Source organism: Anarhichas minor, unplaced genomic scaffold, assembly GCF_050575085.1.
Source record: "Anarhichas minor isolate MPS153535 unplaced genomic scaffold, ASM5057508v1 ptg000007l, whole genome shotgun sequence".
NCBI classification, from domain to species: domain Eukaryota; kingdom Metazoa; phylum Chordata; class Actinopteri; order Perciformes; family Anarhichadidae; genus Anarhichas; species Anarhichas minor.
In genome coordinates this window covers 12,963,059-12,985,484 of record NW_027466453.1, presented here as the reverse complement: position 1 = coordinate 12,985,484, position 22,426 = coordinate 12,963,059, and the positions used below count along the sequence as shown (strand labels likewise).

General features: G+C 42.2%; 3 protein-coding genes across 3 annotated transcripts; 1 reads left to right on the top strand and 2 right to left on the bottom strand.

Moving 5' to 3' along the window:
• The first annotated feature begins 989 nt into the window (after positions 1-989).
• LOC142937480 (neuropeptide B-like) lies at positions 990-2,143 on the top strand. The gene is made up of 2 exons (XM_076080440.1): positions 990-1,277; positions 1,910-2,143. The coding sequence occupies exons 1-2, from the start codon at positions 1,026-1,028 to the stop codon at positions 2,036-2,038; spliced, it is 381 nt and encodes a 126-aa protein (XP_075936555.1). The 5' UTR covers positions 990-1,025; the 3' UTR covers positions 2,039-2,143.
• Positions 2,144-2,717: 574 nt separating this feature from the next.
• Positions 2,718-9,956, bottom strand: LOC142937472 (guanine nucleotide-binding protein G(o) subunit alpha-like). Its single transcript, XM_076080427.1, has 10 exons — positions 9,918-9,956; positions 9,329-9,464; positions 9,146-9,237; positions 8,962-9,054; positions 8,482-8,642; positions 6,812-6,940; positions 4,471-4,600; positions 4,256-4,327; positions 3,319-3,406; positions 2,718-2,979 (listed from the first exon to the last, which is right to left on the bottom strand). Exons 1-10 carry the CDS (start codon positions 9,954-9,956, stop codon positions 2,789-2,791), a joined length of 1,131 nt encoding a protein of 376 aa, XP_075936542.1. The 3' UTR covers positions 2,718-2,788.
• A 705-nt stretch (positions 9,957-10,661) lies between these two features.
• LOC142937462 (ethanolamine-phosphate cytidylyltransferase-like) lies at positions 10,662-20,158 on the bottom strand. Its single transcript, XM_076080417.1, has 13 exons — positions 19,889-20,158; positions 15,038-15,126; positions 14,413-14,574; positions 14,201-14,267; positions 14,020-14,104; positions 13,902-13,943; positions 13,207-13,339; positions 12,959-13,041; positions 12,793-12,870; positions 12,619-12,684; positions 12,459-12,524; positions 12,272-12,360; positions 10,662-12,088 (listed from the first exon to the last, which is right to left on the bottom strand). The coding sequence occupies exons 1-13, from the start codon at positions 20,017-20,019 to the stop codon at positions 11,974-11,976; spliced, it is 1,206 nt and encodes a 401-aa protein (XP_075936532.1). The 5' UTR covers positions 20,020-20,158; the 3' UTR covers positions 10,662-11,973.
• Positions 20,159-22,426: the final 2,268 nt, after the last annotated feature.

Below are 22,426 nucleotides of genomic sequence, written 5' to 3'. Positions count from 1 at the left end.
TAAATAAAACATTAAATGAGATGTAAATGTTTTACTTACCAGCCAGAAAGAGTGGCATCAGTGTCCATCTCAAGTTTCTATTTTCAATGCGCATGTTTCCAGTCAAATGGTTACAATCTAAAATGTTTGTAATTGGCTCTGCAGCCATTGTTGGTCTTCTATACTCAAAATACGCAGTGACTGAATTGTGTTTTCTTCATCTACGTTCTGTAAAAACAGCTTCCTGTAACGGAAAAAATAAGGTCTTGGTCGCCCTAACAAGCCGAGAACCTTTCTCAGCTTGTGAAATTAGGTCACATGCACAGTCTCAGTGCACCGCTTCAGCTTTTTCTTGTTAACCAGCCCCGGAATGAAGGAAACGTATGGTTGGTGCCTATGCCCGGTTTTATGTTGCTTTGTTGTGGTCAAAGTACAGTCATATCCGAGCTGTCGCTCTGAAACAATGCACTAACCTTGTTTCTGTGACTACGTGTTCTTTGTATGGTTTCTTTTTTTAATCAATTTTCCATTTTCTACTTCTGATAGTTGGTTAAAAAAAAAAAAAAAAGCACTTTCCAATGTAACACAACAATAAGATCATGTAAAATACAGTGAATTTAGGAGTAGCCTGACAACTAAGAAAAGCTGACGTGATTCCCTCTCAACACGGCAACATTAACATATTCGTTTTTTTCACAATAGTCTGTACACATTTTGGAAGTAGCTACTTTCATAGGACTTATTTAACAAGTGATCAGACCTCCATTGGAATATTTCCCAATCCCAGTTAGAGAAATACAATGTTATGACAGAGTGATGCCCTTGAGTTCAACATTATAGATGAGTAGATCCCCCCCCCCCCAAAAAAAAGCTCACCAGGCGGAGTATGAGGTATTTGTGAATCGCCCCCCTCGGGGCCAGTCTTACGTGGACGAAAACGCGAGGATGATCGCGGGGGTCCCTATAAAGACTGAAGCAGAGAGCGGAGGAAACGAGACCAGTCAGTTGGAGGTGCGCAGGACGAAGCCTCAGTGATCGACGTGGAGATGCCCGCTAAATTCGTGTTCCCCATCGTGGTCGTCTACTTGCTGGTGGCTTGCAGTCCAACGGAGGCGTGGTACAAGCAGATGGGCGGCCCAAGCTACTACTCGGTGGGCAGGGCGTCCGGCTTGCTGTCCGGCATCCGGAGGTCACCGTACGTCCGGAGAGCCGAGCCGGACCCGTCAGACAGCGACGAGTTGGCGGCCGACAACGCGTTTCCTGAATTCACTGCGCAAAATTTCATCTTGAAGACGATGGTCAGTGGTGATCGACTTTATAAACATTACGGGTTGGGTGGGATCGCCATTACGCATGGCTATAGCTCGCGCAAGAACGCAGAAGTGGGGTTTATCCTGAATAACCCATTCAGACTAAACTATTATTGTAATTAAGAGTCTATAAAGGACCACACTTTATCACTGCATAAGTTGTTTTCTTTAAACCAGAGATCATACATCTATTCAACTACAAGAAACAGTTTTATCAAAGTAAAAGCAAGCAGTAAAAATGCTCATTTTGCACAACTAATCATGTTTTATTTACGGATACATAAGTGAAGCATTTTTATAAATTTGACAGAGGTCAAGCTAATTTGATATGCTTTCTATACTTCTTCAATCTGTAATAATGCATCCCGTTGTACAACCTGACTTCATGTTTTGTAAATGTAAAATGTTGATCTTTAAAGTTACTAGTAAATATAACGGTCACAAATGTAATATAGTACAACGTGCAGTACTTCCCATTGAATGTGGAGTGGAATAGAGTAGCTTAAAATGTAAACACAGGGACATCAAACACCACCATGTCAGATTCAAGTGTACAGGATTTAAAGGTTACATTTTTCTAATGTAACGGCATGACTTTTCCGTTTTCTTTCTCCAAACAGCCGGTTTGCATCAAAGACATTTCACCAAACTTGCAGAGCTGTGAACTCTTCCAGGAAATCAAGGGTTCGTTCAAGTGCAAAGCGGACGTCTTCCTCACTCTGGACTCGGCAGACTGTGCAGGAGACTGAGCAGTAGAGCCGACAGATCGGATGGATGACGAAGCCTTCATCTTGAAGGCGTGACATTTAAAAACAAACTGTACATGTCTCTAAGTTTAACACTAATGCTGTACTAGATGGAAGATATGGTGTTTATTGATAAACCCGTTTTAAACTTTACGCTGTAAAAGTAATGTATTAATGTAAATATTTGGTCTGAGTTTTCATTAATAAATGAATCATAATGAAACCCCTTGTTGAAATGACTGAATGCAAAACATATTACAGGGAAATCTTTTTTTTTTTTGCCATTTACCTGTGTGAACTAAATCACTGCAGTTTTGCCAACATGGAAATGTCATTTTAGTAATTAATTCAGGCGAGGACGATTAAGAAGCATTAAATGTGTAATACTTAAACCAGGAAAACTGATTAAAATTGGAGCATTCTTCAAAGTTATAGTTAACATGCATGTCTTAAAAACAGCTCACTGATAGGTTAAAGGATTAATGTGCATGCTGAACATCATGAGTTTTTATCCGGAATAGAGAAAATGCTGTATAACCAGGAAGAGATATAAACAGCATTAAAAGGACCAGGCTTATCAATAAATATTTTATTTAAAGGGTTTTAAAAAGTGCAACATTATTATGTTAAATTATTAGCTACTAAAATAACTTATTTTAAAATAAACAACAATTTGCCTACGGTAAAAACAGCCAAAATTAAAATTCCAGCGCTGAATGACGAAACACTATCTAAACAGCCTCTCGGGGACTTTCACAGCAGCTGGACAGCTGCTAGATTCCCCTTCATAACCTGATCTATGACCATGTGGAAGACCACCTGTACGTTGGTGGTGTCTGTGGCCGTGGTGAAGTGGTGGTACACGAGTTTGTCTGCGCTGCCGTTACATGACGAGAACATGGCAGCGATGTGGTGGGCTGCAGCGTCCACGTCACCATCGGCTCCTGGTTGGAGACGAAGGAGGATAAAATGTCAAATCTGGAGACATCCGACTGAGTTCAGTGAAGTGAGGAGTTGGTTTAACAACAGAGTCGGTCTGATTCAGTAACTATTGGTAAAACAAGAATCTGGCATCCGGGGACAATCTGTACATACATTTTCCCCCCCGCAATCGCCACACACAAATAAAACATGACAAGAGTTCACTTCTCAGTTGCTGTAAATGAGTGTGAAATATGTACGACCATGAGCGGGCTTGAATGACTGATGTCTACACGTGTACAGTGGAATGTATGTGAAATCCAGAAGAAATAGTGAAATTTGACAGTTCTCTGGCGTCATACCTTTGTAACTAGAGAGGTAAAATCTCAAGTGTCTGTCAGAGTTTAGGATCTTGTCCCGGAAAAGGTCCGTTTTGTTCATGAGCACAATCTGTAGAACAGAGGGAGGACAACAGACTGTGAAAGTCAACAACATTCAAATAACACTCCGGTTGGTGTCTTTCAGTTCAGTTTCTTCAACATGATTTATGTGCATCACATTCACAACATTAACGTATTAAAGTGCTTCATCTCCCTGAGGCTCAATACTGTTAGCTGGTAGTTTGGCATGTAACATCAGAAGTGTTGTGAGATTCTCATAAATAAAATATCTCCATACTGTATAATAAATAAAGTTCAGACTCTGGTTCATATGATTTTGAGTTTGCTTCTCCCGTCAATATACACCTCTACCGTTTTATACCACCTCTATTAATACAGTGTCTTCACACTGCCGATAGGAAAAACAATTGGCTGCTCATTTAAAAACAATTGACATTTTGAAAATGATGCCTGATGGAAATGACCATAAGATAACCCTTCAATGCTTCAAGTGCCGATATAAATACTACTGACCGACAAGTGAGTCATTCATGGCGACACAAATCGCCCCACAAACACACAACATGAAAGAAATCAAACTAAATAATGACGGCGAGTGTTGAACAGTGCTCGCAGACAACAAAAATGACCAACCCTACATCTCAATTAAAGTTAGTACGCTAATTATGGATTTCTCAGAGGCAATCAGAGCCAGTTTGTGTCCCATCGGCTTGGCATGAATGATCACCGAAAGCCCCACTCAGTGCTCGAGTCACCTCCACACATTCAGATGAGCTTTAAAAACAGTCTGCATAACGCACAGAGGCAACAAACACAAAGCTCTGAAGTGATGCCCTATTGTATTCTAAGCATTATTATCTGTAGGACAGCCATCTAAAATAAGTGCCATTAAACTTACCAGTGAAGTGCTCCCAAAGACTGTGCTGGCGCAGATGGATGTGAAAAGTTCAAGACTTTCCTGCAGTCGATTCTAATAAAAAAGGAAAATGTGGGAGAGGAGAGTAGAGAGAGGAAATCGATGTAGTTTGCACCAAATTTCAGATGAACTCTATTCTGCCAAGTAAGTAAAGAAATGGCATGACATTTGATTCATCAGTCTTTTTCACAACATACCCCTGAAGGGTCCTCCGTCTGTGTCATGTCATAGCTGCTGAGGGCCACGACGAACAGCACAGCCTGAATGCAGTCGAAGCAGCTGAGCCACTTCCTCCTCTCACTCCGCTGGCCCCCGACATCATACAACCTGTCCATAAGACTTTATTCAGCACACCGGTTACATCCAAAATATGTTTCATCCTTCATCCTTCAAAAAAACACTCAAATTGATTAATAAAGACAAGATGGTTCAAGGTTCAGTTAGTGTACAGCGAAGGGTTGCACAACAAAATGCAGTGGTAGTCTCAATTTGCTACATGAAAAAACTAACAAAAGAAAAAATAATTACTCCACTTAATTAGTGTGTTAAACTCTCCACAGACTGGTCCCATTGGAGTATTTAAGAGTTAAATCAAAACATACGCATACATTGCTTTGTTCATCTCTAACGGTTAAAGCCTTTTTGTTAAATGTACTATAAATAAACATATTCGTAGGCAATATATGTTATATTAAATACTGATATTACTTTAAACACATTTCAAATATTGGGGAAATCCATTTGAAAAAAGTGATGTGGCACCCAGTGAAGCCGAGGGTCTTGGTGACACAGGTAATGAGTTCCCATTTGGGCCAGACGGCCTCCAGGTGCGTGATTGCAGAACGGATGTCGGAGGCAGCGAAGCGTTTATCCCCCTGGGTCAAGAATCAGTGTCAACAAGCTGAGAGACAATAAACCCCAACTGTGGCATTTGACAGCTATAGTTTCTGTGCTGCACAAAAGAAGTGTTTTTTCCAGATTTAGCGGAAGCTCAAGATCAGACCTGTAAACTGATCGCTGGCTCTGAGGAACTAACGATGTTGAATTGAAGTATTTAGTCGAATCAGCCGAAGACATACGAGACCGACTCTTAAAACGGTTCCACACATCCTTTTCAGAATTACATTACGCAAGTTTTCAGGAAAGATTAAATATCTTATGCCTATAATCTAATAAAATGGGAGATGGAAGGCCAGATAATCTGAATAATAAACACACATGTTGCATATAAGCAACAAAGAACATTACTATTGCATCACTGTGATTGTATTTAATACTAAAAGTAAAAAAAGACATAGGACAACTACCTTGGTAGATTATGATACATCAAATATTTATGTGCAAAATCAGCAAAGGTCATCAAAAATTCATTGTTTTTTCCCCCCCCAAATTACTTTTTGAGCATCAAAATATGTTCTGATTCGGACAAGACAATCACACGCGTTTCTCTGTATGCGTGGGGACGTACGGGGGTCCACGTCGGGATAGCGGGCCGTTATTGATCGACTCGGCAGCTGGACGGACGGCTCCACGGCAGCAACAGTGAGTGAACCATCTCTGCGTGCATCTGTTAGCACGTTAGCAGAGCCGCAGCAACGGCTCTCAGCTTGTGTAATTAACTGTATAATCGTTTCCACACAGTTTCAGCCACGACGCCGGGGAGATCGTCTTCAGTCTTCCGTCGAGTGAAGCGCTTAGAGACTTGTTGCGTACACTGGTTGCATGGCAACTAGTGGCCTCTCGCGAGCGTCACGGGAATTATGTTCTGCCATCAGAGCCGGTGCCATTAGCTCGAGTCAGTGATTTCGGTTCAAGTGAGATAGAAGATTAATATTTAGTTTTATGTGTGCACTTTTCCTGTGAGGCCCTCAATCATATCCTTGTTCCCTAAATTGGCACCTCGTCACCAAAACTTGGAGAAACCCACTTATTATTATTAATATTATTCCTGGAATAAGCAGGCAGCGTGAAGCCATCAATATTTCATGTCTGAGTCATACCTCAGCTCTGAAGACAGGGACCCTTTAAGAGTCTCAACACGCTGTTTTCTAAGACAGCAGCGTGTTAAAAGAGTGTACAACAACTCCATGAACAGTAGTGCTCAACGGACCATAGATCGGGTTTTGTCTGTTTTTAACCCATTGATTGGACATTTAGTATATCAGCATTATGGTCATCCTTTTAAAAAGTTATTTATTGCTGATTCCATACAGACTGTCACCAGTCTCATTGACAATCAACTAAAAGATTTGTCAAATGTGTTAGCGGGGTTTATAAAGCAGGGCCGATCATAGCCGGGGAAAATAGTCGCATGTTTTGTCGCGTAAAAGTTATAAAATCCAAAGAGCTCATCTGTACCTTAAAAGTAAAATATTGTGTCAATAAGTAGAATACGATGCTTTCAGTGAGCCCGGTGTGGATCGTTTACCTTCACACTCTCATTACACAGCGTTATGTTAGCTTAGAGTTATGCGTGCACGGCACCATATCATGTTGCAACCACCGCCGTCTATGCGCCGCCAGTTTAATAAGTCTTACCGGAAGATAATTTCATTAAGTTGAAACTGCGTCTCAATGATTCCACAGGTCCTCACTCGCACTCTCAGAACATCAGTCTCCGTGGGAACGTATTTGGGAGCGATGATTCGACTAATGTTTTCGAAGAAACTGGAGAGGGAATAGAAGAGAACAAACATCACTAACGGAGGAGAGCAGCGTCTCACAAAGTCTATTGTGAGCAGTTGCTGCTTTTGTCACGTTTTCTTCAAATATCAGGCCGAGATAAATCAGATCATTAGTGGCAGGAAAGCTTCATCTCTCACTGGTCAGGCAACTACTCGTTACATTTACATTATTAATTTAGTAAGTTTCGTGATTAAGAGGCGTCAATTCCACCTTATGGTTATTTTGAAGGGTGTAAGTTATGGTGCAGTTGAACTAAAGTGGAGAATGAGCGGACTGGGCTGATGACTTCCAAATTTGAAAATGAAAATAATCTGGAGGTGTGGAGAAAGAAATAAGTGAGTTCACCAGACGTCTGGAGCCCGCGCCACATTAGCCCCTACTAGCATTCGGGTGTGCTAGCAAAAGCACACGTTTCTTTTACTCACTGCAGTAACTTCCTGTTAATAAAGCTTGTGCTGATTAGAGTGGATTTCTAAAAATGCGATAAATCAATAGTTAACTTCCTGGAACACATTTCTTTCAGTTCAAACCAGAGCTAATGCCCGAGAAGTCATTTTACACATCGAGTTGCCTTCAGGTCCTGAGGAAGTCAAGTGTGTCACGACAGAGTCTGATCCGATATTTCTGGAGGGAGACATCAATGTCGAGGTCCAGCAGAGTGAGAACACCGCGAGACAGACAGTTGAGTTTCCAATCATCCTCCGGCTCACAAACCTATCCAGTTTTTATAATGAAGCGGTCACATCGTCTCGTGCAGTCTAGCTAGCTGGAGAACCTTTTTTATTAAATAATGAATAATGGCATTCAGCAAAATATATTCTACAACTTCAATCAATGACCCACACTTCAGCTGATGATGCAACACACACTCAAACAGATCTATGCAGAGCGGTGCGTTACAATTTCATGACACTGTGCAGGCTGGTTTTCTCCTCTTGTGCACAATTCAAAAAGGGCACAACTGCTGAAGGACAGCAATTGAAAAAAAAAAAAATAATAATTCTGCCCACATAAATACAAAAATGTCCCACAAAACGGAAAAACACGCTGGCTGTATTCCAGTAACTTCTGTTTCATAGTGATTGGACATACTTTGCAGTGAGATGTACTGTGGTAGTTAAGATTAAAAGCTTTAAATTAAAAGATAAAGTCACAGATGCAACAACACCTCTACAGCAATTCCTCTCACGTACGATTCTGCTCGACTTCTTACTAATTAAACAAGAAAAACGACTCTTTAATCAAGTCTGTTTCATCTGCTCCACCCTAATTTCCACCTTCCTGGGTATCTGCAAAACAGTGCTTTTTTTAATTTGGCTCCAATTAAGCCTCCCATTGCACAAATGTCACAGGAATCGTTTCCCGAAGACGGCTTTTTTTCTCAGCAGTTGCTTTACCGTCTGTATTGATAAGATGTGACGACGACACGCTTCTTAATGGGCAATTTCCGATGACATTTCCACCGTCCCGGCATCACTGGGCGGCGTTGTGAAAAGTAGATCACTTGAAGCCATTGTACTCACTAGAGCGCCGAGTCATTCAGCTCAAACTCGTAACCTCTGGCTGCAGCTGCTTGCACCCCTTGGTCGGCCCAAAGCGCACAGACGGCGTGAGCCATAAACGGAAGCAGTTCATGGTCGTCCCCCAAACACTGATTGCAGGACAGGATGGAGCGGGCGCGCATCTACAAACACACGGGACAAGTCATCATCAGAAAAGGACACTATATATAAATTACATTCAAAATAAATGTGATGTTTTTCTCCCCAAAAAAAACAAACTACAATGCATCGCCTAAAAAATGTCGAGATGGATCAGTATGTCGTGCCTCGCAAACATCACAACTTATAATGATCACAATCTCAATCAATCGTCTCTGCTGTCGTGTGCTGAACACAGATGAAGACTGACATCTAGTGGGACAAAGAGGGGCTGCAAGGAAAAGGGGGCTACTACAAAAAAAAAAAAGCTATTTAAAAACAAACTGCATCATCTCTCCTCACCTTGTTCTTCTTGTTCGCCAGGTTGATCCTCAGCATCCCCATTCCACGAAGAACAAACTTCATAGAGGTCAGCAGGTTGTCCAGTACTGCAGGCTGTGGAGGGAACGACAACCGACGATTTGAATCTACAGATAATATTTCAGGATTGCTCAAATAAAAGGCTTGCTTGGCAGCTCTCCAGTACCTTGAAACTGAGGAGCTCCTGTTTGGAGAAGCCCTGGCTGTGGATGATCTTGATCTGTTTGATCAGGGTGCTCTTTCCACTCTCTGCAGCTCCTGAGACACACACAAGCCAGAGAAATGCTTTCACTTCATAATAATACTTCAGTGAAACCTGATACATTATACGTAAATCCATTTGATTTACCAAGCAAGAGGATTTTCACCACGTTCATCTCGGTCCTGGCATGTTCCCAAAGGTCTTGCTCTATTTTAGAGCTCCGGAGTTTTGCCCGTTTACTCTCTTCTGTGACATTCTGGTGGAGGCACATTCCCATGCAGATCTGAGGAAGTATTCACAGTGGATGCTTTAAGACAATAGAAAAGAACTGACTGCAAAAAAAAACAACCATAAATGGCTAATAACAACATTCCATAAACAATTCAGTATGAGTTTTATCATGTTTTAGAATACAGAACTTACTAGAAATTAACTAGCAGATGACAGTCCTCTTAACGTTAGTCAGCAAACATTAAAACAGTAATTTGATGTCGTTTTGTTATTAGACGCTGAGTTAATTGTATATGTTTCTCACATAATGATAAGTCACCTTAATTCTGCAAAATTTCCAACCACAAAATCACTTGAAAAACAATCACAAAACTTACTCCATGAACCAATTTAGACTGAAGGACGACTGAGTGGAGTGAGGAGAACTTCTAATGAGAGTGACTTTGGGTGTCACAAGAAACATTATAATTGTTTAATTAGGTGAAGAATTTAATGAATGCTCTACCTGCACCGGGATTGGCAGAGTATTGACACAGCAAAACATCGCTCTGCGTTTCGCTCTGCACGCCTGTGTCGTTTGATTCACAGCCTGAACTCTTAACAGACAGAGTTGGCAAGACACGGAGAAGCTAATTAGCTAAATTGGGGGCACGTGTGCACTGCATTCTAAACGAGAGCGGCTCTCAAACAGGAACCGGAAGAACGCAGTTCCTTCAAAATAAGAGCAAAGTTTCACTTTACAATTATGGTGACATTTTAAAATATTAGAAAATTGACTCAGCACATGTAGTTGAATCATTGAGATCAATAATTACGTGTTTTTTTTTCCCATGATGGACATTTTGAAAGGAGTACCAGCCATGCTTAGAGCTGGTTTCAGTGGAAAAATAAATACATTTACTCAAAGATTCCAAAAATTATAATAATTGTGACAAAAAATTTGTGAACTTGTCATTTTTTGTTTTATCAACTGCACTGAGTGCATGCATTATGCACTTTTTTGAAAAAGCTTACAGATCTTTGCTGGGTACTAATCTGCTGCTAAATAATCTGCTCTTAATGCCCTGACATTTAACGAACTCTCTGTGTGACTCATTCATAGGTTGCAAAATTCAGATCATTTTGTTTCGGATCAAAGGTAATTTCTGTGTCCAAAACATGGCCTTAACCTTTGATCATGTGAGCTCATTTAGATCAATTACTTAAGAAATAAGTATATTGCAAAAGAAGATGACAAATAGTCTTTCAGATTAAAATGTTATTATTATCAGCAATATACTGTAGTCGTATCAGTTTTCTACAGTATTTAACAACTGGGAGTTGTCAATAACATATACATTATAGCTTACAATTAATACATTCCAACTTGACATACAGATATATTATTATGCGTTTTTATACAATATGAAATCATCTATACAGTAGTTAATGGAGAGGAGGTGAGTAAAATATTCATCTACAAAAAATATATTATTTAATCCCATTTGATATAGAGACAGAGGTTAAATTGTTCAGGGCTCAATGACAGTAAGAGGTCTATTTCATGATCAAGTAAACCACACTGAGCATCTGTCATAGTTATACGAAGAAAACGAAAGCTTAAAAGCAGTCTGTTAAAATGCTGTAGTGATCTCTATATTAGGATAAAACCTAAGGAGTGTTGGTTAAAAAAAATACAATTGCACTCAAAAGGCCAGGCGTACTGGTCTGGGCATTTTTTTAGTTAAAAACCTGCTCTACCAGTAAAACAGGACAGTTTTCTACATATTTCTGGAGCATAAAGGTACATGAGGTCCCAAAAGAGTTTTCTACAGCGTCTCCCATCCAAACAACCCAAGTTAGATGCAGAGAAGCAGGGGGATTTTGTCCCCTAATTCTCTAGTGGTTTTAGCGTCCTCCAGAAATCCTGTGATTACTTTATAATACATAGATACAGTACATACAGTTTATACATAGATCAGTTGTTGGGCTACACCCAATGCTGGACAGAAAGCAGCAACAACACCATGGAAGCGACGAATCAAATCACTTCCTGGTTACAGCTTAATGCCTGACCAACATCTCAGGTACGCACACTTGCCCTTCATATGTCCAAATCCCATAACAGTATACTTAAAATTCTAGATTTTTGAAGGCAAAAAATAAATAAGAGTGCTTGAGGAATTAAAAATATCCAAAGAGATATAATAGACATTTGAAGACATCGTGGTATCTTCCTCGCTCCAACTGTTGTGTGTCTATAACTCCATCGTCCGCATGTGTGATTGTTGACTGACATGAACATGTATTTGCATATGGCGAAATATATTAATACACAGAAGATCCCCACACACACACACACACAATCGTACACAAGAACACGCGCGGTAATACCTGATGATCCCACAGCAGACTATGCCGCCCTGGCTTCAAACGGGCTGCTGTAAGGAGTGCTCTTATAAGCCAGGATCTTGTGTGGAGGGTGTCATAGCACATATAAAAGGGTTGCTTTTTACTGTACATGAGTTTAAATGAATTGAGCTTGTCAGTGTTATGACACTCGGTGCTTGTTTGGGGCCTTCCTACAGCACAGCCTGGGATCTTTCTTTAGTGTTGTCCTCCTCTTGTCGCTTCATGGCCTGGATCACAGCAATCTCTTTGGCTTCTTTCTTCTGGTTCCTTGCTTCAAATAGCAACCTGAATCAAAACAAGAAAAATTGGGAAAAGAGTCAATCTAATGTGCTATCTATTTATTACAGCAGCAAACAAAATGCGTCTCATTTATTTTAACTTGGATAAATACTGTTTTGCCCAGTGGATGTAATATGAAATTGTCTATTTTTTTTCCTCCCAAGCCTGACAGGCCTCCTTTTTTCAAACCTGTTTTTAATTATCCTCTGCACAATGGCATCCGTAGTAAGGCTGTTCCCACTGTCAACAGTACGCAGGATTCCTTTCCTCCTCGGCTCCTGGATATGAAGAAAACATTGCCATATAAATGTGATTTAGCATTCCTGCGGACAACAGCATGTTTAAAAAAAGATAGCATAGAGGTATAGACTCTTACAGCATGAGGGTCGGAGCCATCCTTGTCAGGATATATTTCTGTTTTTCCATGGCATACAAGATCCACCTGTAGATAAAAAAGACGTTCTACTTTATTCATTTCTAATTACAGAGAACGTTATTATCTAGCTGTGAGAGACAATTGTGTTGCCTGTACTTACCTTGAAATGTTCCAGCAAATCTTTTGTGACTGCAAAGGGTGCACCAATCACCACTTCTGACACATACTGTGAAAATAAATCTGAAATCAATCACACACAAAATGAACTACAGATGAATAAGATGTGTGTGCTATGAACTGCGTTGATGGTGGTGGAAGTAGGAGAGGAACCTACTCGACAAGCCAGGACGCTGAGTGTTCTCTCGTGGACATTCATGATGGGGTAGTTTTTCCCTTTGTAGCGGTTCACCTCCTAAAAGATACGAACAAATTGGAAATTTAAAGTACAATGCCAACGCTCGACTCAGGGAGGCAGACAATGTCTGACACAGGTGTCTCACCTGATCAAAGTGCAACCCCACTATAATGTATGGGTTTTCGGCGAGCTTATGCACTGCTTCCAGGAAGTCCACATGGCCGATGTCTGACAGGAGACTAGTCAAGGTTGACTAGGCATTTCAGAAAAGCTGACTATTTGATAGAAACAGCTCACAGAATTATAAATAGTTCATCGTGTTTTTCCAATTTTCTACCATTTTATAAATAAATAAAATCCAGCAGTCTTTTTAGTGAGGTTCTAAAAGGATACGGAAGAGGTCAAAGGCTCCAGCCACATAGATGATAGTGTCTCCGGGTTGAGGCTCCTGCCCTGAAGCAAACTGGATGATCTTTTGTGAAGTCTGCAGGAACTGAGACACCCCCGTCCAGGGACTGTGGCCCTTCTGACCATGTGACCCCCGTAATCCATCAAACAGGCAAAATAAGTACAAATAGTGGAGCAATAAGACCGATGCACTTCAGTTTCGATTCAGTAGCACCACTGGTTTGTGCGTGAGACCAGGACGCTGCATCATCGCCACCTGGTGGTGTGAGTAACAATGTCTCCTTTGCTCAAACTCGAGGCTGTCCCTCAAATCCCCAGCACATTTATTCAACTCTCGCCAACGTCACAGCGCTATTCTGCTAGTCTGCATGTTCAAATGTGAAAAATTTAAATCCCCAGCATGTTGACTCTGAGTTACTTTCCCCATCCAGGGACAAAAGGTGCATTCACTGTTTCACTGGCAAGGCCTGCAACTTGATTATAAAGTGGGTCCACAGTAAAGGCCTTTGTTTAATAATGGTTGACATCGGGCGCCACATAGCGACTTCAGCTACTTGAATGACAAAACAGTTAAGGAAGAGGAAGCCAAAGAGCCGAGAATTTGGTTTTGAACATCCATCAATTAAGAGTTTGGTAGAAAGCTGAGGATTTGATTTGACCTAAATATGTTTGGCACCTACCTTTCCAAAGTTGTCCGTGTGCTGCTGATAGTCTGAACTATCCTAAAGAGAAGAGAGGATTGAATTAGGCGTGTGCTGTGTCCTGAATGGTATATAGAGGCAATGAGGCTGCACTCACAATGTTGCTGTGATGTGCTTTGGTCATCAGCAGCATCCTGCCGACCAGATCTGTGGTTGAAACTCCCTGGGTTCGCTTACACTCCCTGGGACAACATAATACAACAACTTCAGACACACACACACAACATATAATCTCGGCTGTGATTATAATCTTCTGCTGATTTCAAAAAGAAACTCACCTGTACCGCCCTGACTTCTTCACCTCTTCGTATGTGTCTTTCCCATCCACTGTGAGTGTTATATCATCTGAAACAACGGCATACATGACATGCTGCCTGCAGAAATCAACTTAACCCTGTTATATCAACTAATAAGAGTATTTAGCACAGTATTAATGTATAACGTAATCTGTGTGTCTAAATAAGGACATGAGGTAGTGATAAAACTGTACCTCCGTGCACACAGAAGTCACAGTTGTACTTGTCGAGGGTCTGGAGGGTGGTGACGTAAGGCGCTCCTTCCACGACCTCATCCACCCATTTTATGGCCCGCACCATCTTGTATCTCTCTGCCTGAGTGAAGACTGGCGGACCCTTGTGCTTCGCAATCTCACCTTGAAACAAAACATGTACACTCAAGCGATACCGTCGACACGCACAAATAAACTGAGATTCATAGATTAACAGAGAGACAGAAATCTCTGTTTGCACGACACTCTGAGCAGCTTTTACAGTCACTGAACGCAGCATCGCCTTCGTCATTGAGATATTGATTATACCTTCAGCAGAGGGAAAGATTGCTGGTATCTTGCCCTGACTATGAAGTCATGCTGGGTTATCATGTCAGAATGCTCCAGTGTGCTATATAAAAATTGCTCAAGTGGTTGCACTACTGTCACAACAACCCCTCAAAACTGTATAGGGCACGGCCTTATGAGAGGCTAATGGTGCCATAGCATGATGTATACATGGTAAAGGAAGGAATAGTATCAGAATTGGGGATGATGCAAGACGGCTTCCATTGAAGATGTACTGTAGGTGTGATAGGGACAATAAGTCAGTGGTTCTGATCCTTACTATCTGTGTGTACTCCAACGATGAGGTAATCTCCCATGGCCTTGGCCTGTCGCAGCTGGTTGGAGTGGCCATAATGGACCATGTCATAGCTGGGAGGATAAGAACATGAGAAGTTACATAAGTTGCATTAATGTAATGAGGTACAGGAGCAGGTGTGAAGGATTGTTTTTTTTATTTTTTATTCTTGGTTGGAAAATCAAATAAAGGATAAAGGATTTCTTGAATTACAGTAATGAGGTCTCTCAGCCGCTCTTTCATCAAAATTTAAACACGTCACACAACTCTTCTCCAGAACACCATGTTTTACTCCTGATGATAGCGAGGGAGTTACAAAACGTCTGGTGAATAAAGCACGGTGTGCTGGGTTAGAGTTGTGTGGCATGTTTTCATTTTGAAGTTCACACTGTTCTCAAAGTTAGAAATGGCAGCTCCTCTTTATCCCGCAGGTGTTTGGGTGTTCTCGGACTCACAAACGTGCAGTGACTTTGACAAAAAATGAAGTTGATTCAAATGAAATAAGTGAAAAGCAACCTGGACTATAGGAGATCAATAGTTAGTTCATGGCCTAAAACATGCAGAAATATCAGTATGATCCTATAATATTTACAGTGTTTCTGATAACACTGTAATCCGTGCACTTCATGTGATCTGCTAGATATCTGATCAAAGTCTAAACATAAAAAAACTCAACGGCACAGTGTGTTTTCTCTCCCACTTCACTCCACCCAGGCTATGATATCATCCGTAGATAATTAGATTAGGCACAGATTGTAGACGGAGATTGTAACATGGTAATCTAGCATAGTAATAGAGAACAGATGGGCATTATCCCTCCATCACTATTACAACTGCCAGCAGCTGACAGCAGTCTGATATTTTTTTTAATTTCTGCACTGCTTGGAACATGATACTGATGTCTAATAGGCACACAAAAAGAGAGGAATTTGCTCTGACTTATGAAAGTGACTGCAGGTGTCACTGGAGATGCATTAAGGTTTATTCGGATCTAATCACAGAGTAATTTAGTACAGCAGCAACTATAACCATCAGCAATTACGTGGGCAGCAATTAACTTGGAGAACCACAATAATGACAACATAGTTGATGGCTGATTTGACGTAAAAGATTGGCATCTGTGTCCTCTTTAGTACATAAAGTTAGACGTCAGCTCTCTTAAGGTCAGGTGCAAAACAGCACTATGAATAGCATCCTCAAAAATCAATAAGAGAACAGACGAGCACTTCCAGACCGACAGTATTCAAACAGCCACATCAGTAACAGAACCCCGTGATGTTTTCGGCCCCCCCAGGCTATGCTAATGAAAGACAGCATCTGTATCTTGCTGCGGTGTCACAATAGACAGCCTGACTGAAAACAGCCTAGACTGCACGTGATGGTATGGCAACACAAAAACTATCACCAGACTGTAGGGCTCGTCTATGTGATTCAGATGTATTCACTACTTCAAAAAAAAAAAAGTGCAACGGTGAACCAAAAAAACAAAAGAGGCCTTGTTGTCGGGGCGAAGCAAGATGGTCTCCGTGTGTCTTGTGCTGTCAGTCTCTTGAAATGGGATCCACGTGTGCCGGCTCCGAGGCGATAGTGCAGGGCCAGAAGAACGGAGCAGGAGGGAGCACTTGGAGGTGATTGAATAGGGAAGAAAGCTCTGGAGAGACCCAGACGGAGTTACATAAGACCAGGAGGCTGCTTTTGGGGGTGCTGCACTAGCACGATGCCCAACATGTGTCACCGTGTTCCTGTTGAATTTTTAAACAGGGGCTGGATCATGACCGTGAGGCGATGAAATATTAATTAGCGTAGCCTGTTAGCGGACACCCAAAACAGCACCTATACACTTCTCAGGAACAAAACCAGACAGACAGCAGTGGGCACAGTGGTAGAATACAATGGGACACGTGTATACCAGTTAAGGGGGTACACAAATGATTACCTTCACATTTTGGTGAAGTTGCATTGATTTTCAAATACCTGTAGACATATAGAGCTGATGATTGTTTGATATTGAATACTAATAGCCTCAGATAAGACTGGAATGAATAAGACACACTTCACTGAGGCTTTAAATAGCACGCTTATAGCCCTGTGTGGATACGCTACCTCAGCAGAAACACAGTGGAAGTGGACTTTACGCTCTTCCTCTATGACGCTTCACTGACAACTGATCTTTGACCCCCATCACCTCTTTTTAGGACGGATGATAAACAAGCGTCTCTGTGCCGAGGCGAAAGGGCAGGGTCAAAGATGTCCAAACAAATGAAGTGACTGTGCTCTTTCCTTGGAATTTTCCTCTCGTACCGCTGACAACGCTGGATGTCAGTCCAGCAGGGCTTCGGCAAACAATGTGCTCAGTGACGAGCTACAGTGGCTGTAGCAGGTGTGGGCTGGAGGGGGTTAGATGGGGTTAATGGCATGAGCTCTGTTGACATTGGCTCTCTTTGCATGCTCACCCCACCGAATAATATTCTGGCATCCCAAATATTCCGCAACATTCCATCAAACCACGGACAGGCAGCCGCACCTAAACGATAGGAATTCTACAAGAGAAAGCCGCCATAATCCTGGCCTTCATGCGCAGATATTCAAAACATTTCATTTTTTTTCCGCTGCAGCATGGAGCCAGAGTCTGACCACCAGAGGCGTGTTGTTTCTCCCAGAGGAGGCATCTTAGAGGGGTCGGTTCTAGGGCTGCAGCTAACGATTATTTTGATTATCAATTTATAGTTTAGAAATTAAAATTTCAAATTGCTTGTTTTATTCAACCAAAAGGTCCAAAACCCCAAAGATAGTTAGTTTGCTATCACATATGGTAACAAACAGCATCACGTCACCTCACAGGTGAGAAGCTGAAACCAGTGAATAACTTCTCACGATCGATCCACTGTCAAAATAGTTGACAACCAATTTTGTAGATCAATCGATTAATCAGTTCACCCACATTTCTGTTGCCAACTCAGTACAATTTGGTTGAAAATATTCTTAGTTTTCAACAATATGCCGTTTCCTCGAAGTCAAAGACCTCACTGTCATCAGTTTTCCTTTTTTCTTTTTTCTTTCCTTTCTAATAAAAACAGTTCACACTCATGTGTTTCTGCAAAGACGGGTTGTTGTTGAGTTTTTCAAATGCCAGGACACAGAACAAACAAAAACACCCCACATGTTCTGAATAGTTAGATACCAATAAGTGGAATAGCACTGTGCGCTTTTATCTAGCTAAAGTGAAATAACCCTTTAAAAGTCCCTGCCTGACTGTTAGATAGTAGATAACATGTTGTCTGAGATGAACTGAGCTGTGGTATTATTAACAAGGAGAACATTATTGCTGCTGGGTTGTCAGGAGAAGTGTTTTAGTTGGACACTGAATTTTCCCAAAGAACAAAGTAAAACCATAAAGAAATATATCGGCTATGTTTTAGTCAATAAATCGGATGTTTCACGTTTAGCTGCAGGAGCAAAGTGAACTCAGCTTGTCTTTGTTTTTGGCCTTTATTCACATGTTTGTTGTTTTGCCAATTGATGTGAACACAGAAGCTTATTTTCTCTGATTAGCATTGCCCTGCCGTGTGTTCACATTAATCATCAGTGTTGCATTAAAGGCGGCACCTGCGTGAGCGCCTTGCTCAACACTGATGTAATTGTTCTTTTTTTCCCGTTACACCGTCCTGCCAGAAGACACCTTGTGTGTTGGGGTGTCATGATTACGGTATCATGAAAGTAAACCCACGGAAAGTCAGACTAAGTATGCTCACGGAGGACCCGGTAACCAAGTAGTCTGAGGCGCGTAGCTTGTCATGGCGATGCTCTGGATTTGAACCTCTCCCTTCTTAATTTGCCATCTTACCCCAACTATCAAATGTCTGTTGAAAGCAAAACAAGTATTCATGCTGTGGTGTAGTAAATAACAATGACTTGTAATAGCAATAGAAGCACAAGAGTTAGTAATAACATTAACGAAGGCTCGTTATAACCGGTTGTCCCAGTGACAGAGGGACACTTAAGACTCGTTCGTGTGCCTCCTGAAGATCAGGATACATTGAAACATCTTTGTTATTACCAACTGCCATCTTGGTGGCAGTGTGACCTAGGGTTATGGATTATAACATGTCCAAAAGCGTGTATAAAAATGTACCAGTATGTTAGTCAAGAATCATTTTCAAGATGTCAATGAAACAGTGCAGCATTTACTGGCCAATGAAACTTTACACATGAATTCAACATTTAGCCTATGGCTTGCTTGATCATCATAATTCTAATAGGTTTGTTGACTTGTTTATTTCGTAACAAATGTTGTTACCCCTAAATTTAGTAAAGTACTGCATTGAGTGAAGTCGGTACTTACAACGCATTAGTACATGAATCCAGCAGACACTTTTATCACATCCAAAACATTGATGTGTCATTGCCAGTGTAAGCGTTACTACAGGGTATACTGAGTCATGGTTAAAGGGCATGACAGTGAATTAGTGAAAGGTAAAAATCAACATAAGTCAGTGCTGGTGTGTTATTATGTAAATATGTGTCTACTGAGGAGGAGAATGGAGAGGATGCTCCAGTAATGTAGAGTAGAAGCAATGGAATGTAATAAGTCCCGAATTACAGTCGGCCATTGATGACTAGAGATACAAGATAATACTGAATTAAAAGTTGAGTGTACACTGATGTCTCTGGAGAATGAAGCAGCCGTCCAGTGAGAGCAGTGTAACCTGCAGCAGGCCTGTTCCGGTGGCGGGTGACACGCATGCCGACACATCCATTCAAACGGGACAACGACCGATACGAACAGTGTTGCAGCATCTCCATCGCACCGCCAATAATTCCGGTAAAGTTACTCACCAACCATCGCACCACACCCGGATTCTTCTCCTCCTCTTCTCGGGACTGCAAGATGCAGCGCCGGGGGTCGCGCCTGCGTCTTTACCGGCTACCGTGCTCACTTGGTGGTGGTGATGTCCGTTCTTGATCATGTCGAAGCTGATGAAGGATCAGTTGCGGTTCAACTGTAGCCACAGAGCGACTCTCTCCGGTTGTGAACGGTGTCCGTTGTGTGCAGCGTTCCGGTGCAGGGCAGCCGGTTTAACTGTGTCCGCAGAAAGCAGCAGCCGCAGGTCCAGCGGCAGCAGTTTGTTGCGATGCGCCAACGCTTCCTCTACGGGTGCGACGCAACGACGCACGACGCGCATACGTCAAGTCGGCCAAAGGAAGCAGCCGAGCCACGGAGGAAACGAAGAGCTCAGCATAAAACGCATCGCCTTGCACCGTTGTAGTCACTGGTTTTACTTTGAAAGGACCGAACGGGAAGCCGCGCGTTCATCGTGGCAAACTTGACCGACGGCGAATCGTACGATGAGGTGCCGGTGCACGCAGTCGACGCGTTACATAATCGCGGCGTTTTCCACCGTCATGTGACAATTATCTAGTATTCCCACAGAAAGTAGCAGGTTATATCTGCCGAAGCCGTGTTTGATGACGTGCCAACGTGTGGTCTGTACGTTCCCTTCAATTTGCTGCAAGACAATAACAAAGATGAGATAGCCCCCTTTATCTTTAAAGTATTTCAACATGCTATAGCGAAACAACCGGAATAATTAACCTGGTATTGAAGATGTTCTTCCTTTATGCTTCTGATTAAAGTGTATATATATATAATAATAATATAATGAAAATATACAAAGAATATATAAAAAGAAAAATGTAACACGTAGAAAAGCACTGGGCAAAGTTACATCATATGATGCGAATGCATTCATTTAGCATACATACAAATACATCAAACAATATCTATTAAAACATGTTTGGTGGCTATCGAGATCACAACCAAGAAGAAATATCTCCTCACTGATTTTTAATTATGCAACAGCCCTGAAGTTCATCTTTATTTTAGCAAGGATTGTACCGTCTCGTGGTGTGTTGTACTATAAGTGAAAGGTGTGAGTCAAACGTCAACACATCACCACCAGTCAGGCCTTCAAAAGCTGAGTTTAACCAATCAACGACTTCTGAACTCACAAACATGTACTGCGTTGCTGATATTAGTTTGCATTAAAGTGAACAGGTGTTCCCATTGCCTGGAGCTATAACGAGAATATAAGTGGGGCGAAATTAATAACCTTTCTGTTCAATACAGTAAAGATGTGCACTGTAGGGGGAAATCCTTCTGTTAAGAGCGTGTGGCGTCATCTTGTGGAAAAAAACAGCCAAAAAACAAACACAAAGTCTTTACACAGACGTGCCAGCAGAGGGAACCCCAGAGCAACATATTGCATGAAAGCGAGGACAAGGTGAACTCCTCACTAGCAGTACTATTTAACATCCTTAGCTTTTATCTGGCTCGTGTGCTTTTTCTTATTGCTGGGATGTCACTGGCGGTCTGAAAAAAAAATCACGTGGTTCGACACGAGGACAAGTCTCTCATATGCACGATCCACAGCACGCTCTCATGCGACTCAAATAACATGCTGCTAAACACACCTCTTATACCCGGTGTAGCATCTCCCACAAACAGGCATGCCCTCTGCAGTGGGGTGACATTCGCAGAGCGGAGCCCCCACCGCCGAGCTCCGGCGGGGGCAGACGGTCGGCTAAATGAACGGTCGGCAACATTAGTTGTGCAGCGGGGGGGGGGGGGGGGGGGGGGGCGACTGTGTGTGTGGTCTGAGAACTGGGGCAGGCACCTGCTGCAGAAGTGGGTGAAGATGAAGAATGCTGTCCTAGATTGCCCACCAGCTCACCTTATAGCCCCCACCCGCCTAAATTAAAGCAACTCTTCAGAGGCCATTCCGGTTGTCTGGGGCAGGCATCCAGAGGAGGGGAGAGGAGCCCGTTTTTAAGGCACAGGTCACACAGACCTGTAGGAGTCTACGGTGCCACGGTGCACGCGGGCACTGGGGGTTTAGACTTGCCCTGTAGCTCGTCTTCAGCCATCTGTCTCTTTCTTTCCCGCGTGTTCTCTCTCACGAGATGCGGTTCGAATGTGCTGGGGTTGAAAGGCTGCCGAGGAGGGGTGATGTTTGATGAGGTGCGCTGAGACAGAGAGGGGGGGGGGGGGGGGGTTAGGAGGCCTGCAGGGAGCACAGATGACTAACTCACTACTCCTCCCAATCTAGGACAAGCACACCTAGACATCCTTCATGACTCTAATGTTTTACTCCTGTCGGGCCAAAAATACGTCCGCCGAGGTTAGCCAAAGTGGGTCGCCCAACAGCTTTTTTTGGATCACAGAAAAAGAAATCGTGCCATCTAAATGATCGCTGTCTTCTAAAAAAAAAAAAAAAACACCCCACCCTGGACGGCGAAGAGCCTTCCCCGCCGGTTTATTTTTACAAAGTATCAAACTGGGTCAATGACGCCACAGAATGGGACAAAAAAGATCCA

Coding starts and splice junctions, on each gene's coding strand:
- LOC142937480 (XM_076080440.1), top strand. CDS start 1,026: ATGCCCGCTAAATTCGTGTTCCCCATCGTGGTCGTCTACTTGCTGGTG. Junction 1,278..1,909: donor ATTTCATCTTGAAGACGATG/GTCAGTGGTGAT, acceptor TTCTCCAAACAG/CCGGTTTGCATCAAAGACAT.
- LOC142937472 (XM_076080427.1), bottom strand. CDS start 9,956: ATGTTTTGCTGTGTCAATACTCTGCCAATCCCGGTGCAG. Junction 9,465..9,917: donor CTCTGCCAATCCCGGTGCAG/GTAGAGCATTCA, acceptor ATACTTCCTCAG/ATCTGCATGGGAATGTGCCT. Junction 8,643..8,961: donor TGGCGAACAAGAAGAACAAG/GTGAGGAGAGAT, acceptor GTGTGTTTGTAG/ATGCGCGCCCGCTCCATCCT.
- LOC142937462 (XM_076080417.1), bottom strand. CDS start 20,019: ATGATCAAGAACGGACATCACCACCACCAAGTGAGCACGGTAGCCGGT. Junction 14,105..14,200: donor AAGAAGTCAGGGCGGTACAG/GTGAGTTTCTTT, acceptor ATGTTGTCCCAG/GGAGTGTAAGCGAACCCAGG. Junction 13,340..13,901: donor ACACGGACAACTTTGGAAAG/GTAGGTGCCAAA, acceptor TCACATGGTCAG/AAGGGCCACAGTCCCTGGAC.